The sequence below is a fragment of the Babylonia areolata genome, chromosome 8 (assembly GCF_041734735.1).
Source record: "Babylonia areolata isolate BAREFJ2019XMU chromosome 8, ASM4173473v1, whole genome shotgun sequence".
NCBI lineage: Eukaryota > Metazoa > Mollusca > Gastropoda > Neogastropoda > Buccinidae > Babylonia > Babylonia areolata.
In genome coordinates this window covers 41,153,441-41,156,718 of record NC_134883.1, presented here as the reverse complement: position 1 = coordinate 41,156,718, position 3,278 = coordinate 41,153,441, and the positions used below count along the sequence as shown (strand labels likewise).

The following is a 3,278-nucleotide window of genomic DNA, read 5'->3' as shown; positions in this document are numbered from 1 at the left end:
CCCATTCCGAAAAAAACCCACATGGCTTTTAAGATGAACATTAACAATACTTTCACAGAAACACATATTTTCGATGAGCATTGTATAAAATGTATGAAACATTCCTGATTTATTCGTGTGTAATATTCTAGTATCATTCCGTCACCTTCGAGTTGGAAGGTTTGGTCGTTTCAATGCAAACTGAATTATTTCTAGCAGACGACTTTTGGGGTCAAGTTAGGGAGGAGCCGCATGCGCAGTGTAGTGAGTGTGGCTTCAGTCTACTTCCGGCGACGTGTGTGTGGGAACAAAAGTAAAAGTCGATATGGCAGACAAGCAAAAGCGTGGCATACAAAATAGCCAAGAACACAAGAGACTTGCGTCGGTTCTGAAGAATGTACATGCAGATCTGAGGAAAAAACTGCGGCAATGTTAGTATGAAAACACTCACTGATTATTGAGGAATATTGGCTCAGACAGGAATCGTATTTTGAGACGATCATCCATTTTCAATAATTAGCTGATTGTTACAAATGAATTTGTTATCAGTTTATCAGCCATTTATATTTCCAATGAACCAATAATGATATAGAAAAAGCCCAACTTGTTAAGGTATTGGAGGATCCCATTTGCTTGTAAAAGACGTGCATTTCTTTAGAAGTTAACATGCTTTGGGTGTACATGTGTGTGTGTGTGTGTGTGTGTTAATTTAGAGTAATACTAGGAACACTTTTGTTTGAATGGTTTAACTTTATATCATTTTTTCTGGCCAACTCTTGTCCAGTGATTGTTTGTGTTAACACTATCCACATGGTTTATGTGGATCTGTTGTATAAACAGACATATATAGTAAGCAAACAGTAAAGCCTAGACTTTACAAAAGCACACACCATTACTCACCAACATTTTCAGTTACAGTGTAACAACATTTTATCATGAATATATCACCCAATAACATTGCATTGCAACATTTCCTGTTTTATTTGCTATAATTGTTTGCTGTGGCTTAATTTATTGATGCCTCCCGTTTTATGGTGGCTGCATGTACTTTGTGAGTCACTGACAAACACCTGTAAACCATGTGTATGTTGTGTGTTTATTCTGTGTGTGTGTGTGTGAGCGTGTGTGTGTGTGTGTGTGTGTGTGTGTGTGAGCTTGAGTGTGTGTGTGTGTGTGTGTGTGTGTGTAGCATTGAACTGTATCTCTCTTTTGTTGTTACAAAATACTCATTCTGTGTGATGTTTTGAATGCTGTCTACAGAAAAAAAGCACCACACCACAGCGCAATGCCACACATTTTCCTAATAGCTGACTGCATTTGTTTAGCTATTGCAATTGCTGTGCATTTTTCGGAAGACTTTGTACAGTCTGGGACAAATTTCCTTGACATGTTCATGACACACATCAGAAAGTTCACCATAATCTCATTTTGAATACTGCATTTATGTGTGTACATTTGTGAGAGTATGTTCCTGTTTGTAATTCGTTCTTCAGTGTACTAGTTGTATATTTACTGATAGTGGAATTAGACAAGTAAAGGAAAAAATGTAAACATGTGTGTGCATTCGTGTGTGTGTGTGTGTGTGTGTGTGTGTGCGTGTGTGTGTGTTCTCTTCTTCTTAAACTGATATCAAACCAAGAAGAGGAAATTGTGTGTGTTTTGTGTGTGTGTGTGTGTGTGTGTGTGTGTGTGTGTGTGTGTGTGTGTGAAAATATAACTTACAAAACTATTAAATGAAATGTAACTATGGAAAAAAGACAAGGGAAGAAAAATAAACCCCAATATAAAACAAAAAACAAACAAAAGGGGGAGGGGGGGGGAGGGGTGCTTCCATTTTTATCTCTTCTTTTCTTGATGAGTGCTGAGTTGCCAGCTGCTTAATTTTTGATTCAAACAACTCAGATTTTAGTATTCTTAGCCTTTATCCATAATTTCATTGTTTCCAGTCAGATTAACAACATCAGTGATGAAACATTTGTCTTGTGTATCATTTTGATCATATTATTATCAGATGGGCAATGGGAGAATGCAGTAATAATGTTTACATTTTCAATATTCTTGGTTGACATAATTTAGACTTTTTTATGGATAGAATAAATATAGATTTGTGTGTGCCATGTTTATCTTTATACATTAAAAAAAAAGGTCCCAGTTTGTAATTGGTGTATACATCTGAAATCATGAACTGCATATTTGTGAGATTCATCTCAGGAAGTTCTGGTTGGCATCTGTCTTAGATTTATTTTTAAACAGATCACAGAAAAGTACATACTAATGGCACTGAGTTTTGTTATTCTCCTCCACAGGCAATGGCAATTTTGATGCTGTGTGGAGTCAGCACTGTCAGAACCAGAATGTCCTGTCAACGTATGCCCAGTCCATGAAATCACTGGCTGAGGATCACTGGACAAAAAACGCCAAGACACGCATCGACTGGTGCCGAGAGACCATCAATGAATACTTCCATGGTGGCGGTTTGAAGAAAGTTCTGGAGAAGGATGCAAAACGGCAACAGCGAGAGATGAGAATAGGGGAGGAGAGTCGCGGAAAGTCAGACATAGGCGCTGAAGGGTGCAAGCTTGATGAGAGTCAGTGTCAGAATGAAGTGATCAGTGGAGAAAGTCTTCAGAACGCTGGAACTGTTGGAGACCAACAAGACAGCACAGCCAGAGAAGAAGTAAAGGACAGCAGGTTCTTTGCAGGCAGTCATGGCGGCAGGACACATGGGTAAGCACTTTCATAGTCCTGAATTAAAATTAGTAATGTGATGACTTTTAGATTTATTGGGTTGAATCATATACTGTGAGTGATTAGATTTTTTTTTTTTTTTTTTAATTTTTTTTTTTACTACTTGTGGTTTATTGTATTCCTTCTGCTCATAATGTTTTTCTTTGTGAATTCTGTGTTACCCTACATTGCAATGTTTTGTTGGTTTTAACCACTGTGTGTGTGTGTGTGTGTGTGTGTGTGTGTGTGTGTGTGCGCATAGATAGATGTCTGTATATTTTTAGCAATATACCCATTATGATTTATTTATATATATATATATATTCATTTATCTTTTGTTCCTTTGATTTTTTGTTTACCTGCTGAAGCAGAATTTTACGCAGTCCTTTTTTCTCCAATTCATTCACCTGAAATAAGTGCATTTTGCCTGAGGCATCGGCACTCAAAGTTAAGATTAGGTTCAGTCGAGAGAGTGTCAAACCCTGGCCCACACAACGTGTGGGTTGAAGATGGGACCTGAAATGCATCAGCTTCCATGTCAGGTAGCTCTCATCACTGTGTCTCCACTCCAC

The 3,278-nt window shown here is 37.8% G+C and overlaps 1 protein-coding gene across 1 annotated transcript in view; it reads left to right on the top strand.

Annotated features, from left to right (window-relative positions):
* The first annotated feature begins 254 nt into the window (after window positions 1-254).
* Window positions 255-3,278, top strand: part of LOC143285288 (S-adenosylmethionine sensor upstream of mTORC1-like) — a 58,507-nt gene continuing 55,483 nt past the window's right edge. The window contains exons 1-2 of the mRNA XM_076592550.1: window positions 255-410; window positions 2,286-2,706. Of these exons, the coding sequence (XP_076448665.1) occupies window positions 305-410; window positions 2,286-2,706 (527 nt within the window). The 5' untranslated portion in view covers window positions 255-304. The remainder of the gene's footprint in view (window positions 411-2,285; window positions 2,707-3,278) is intronic.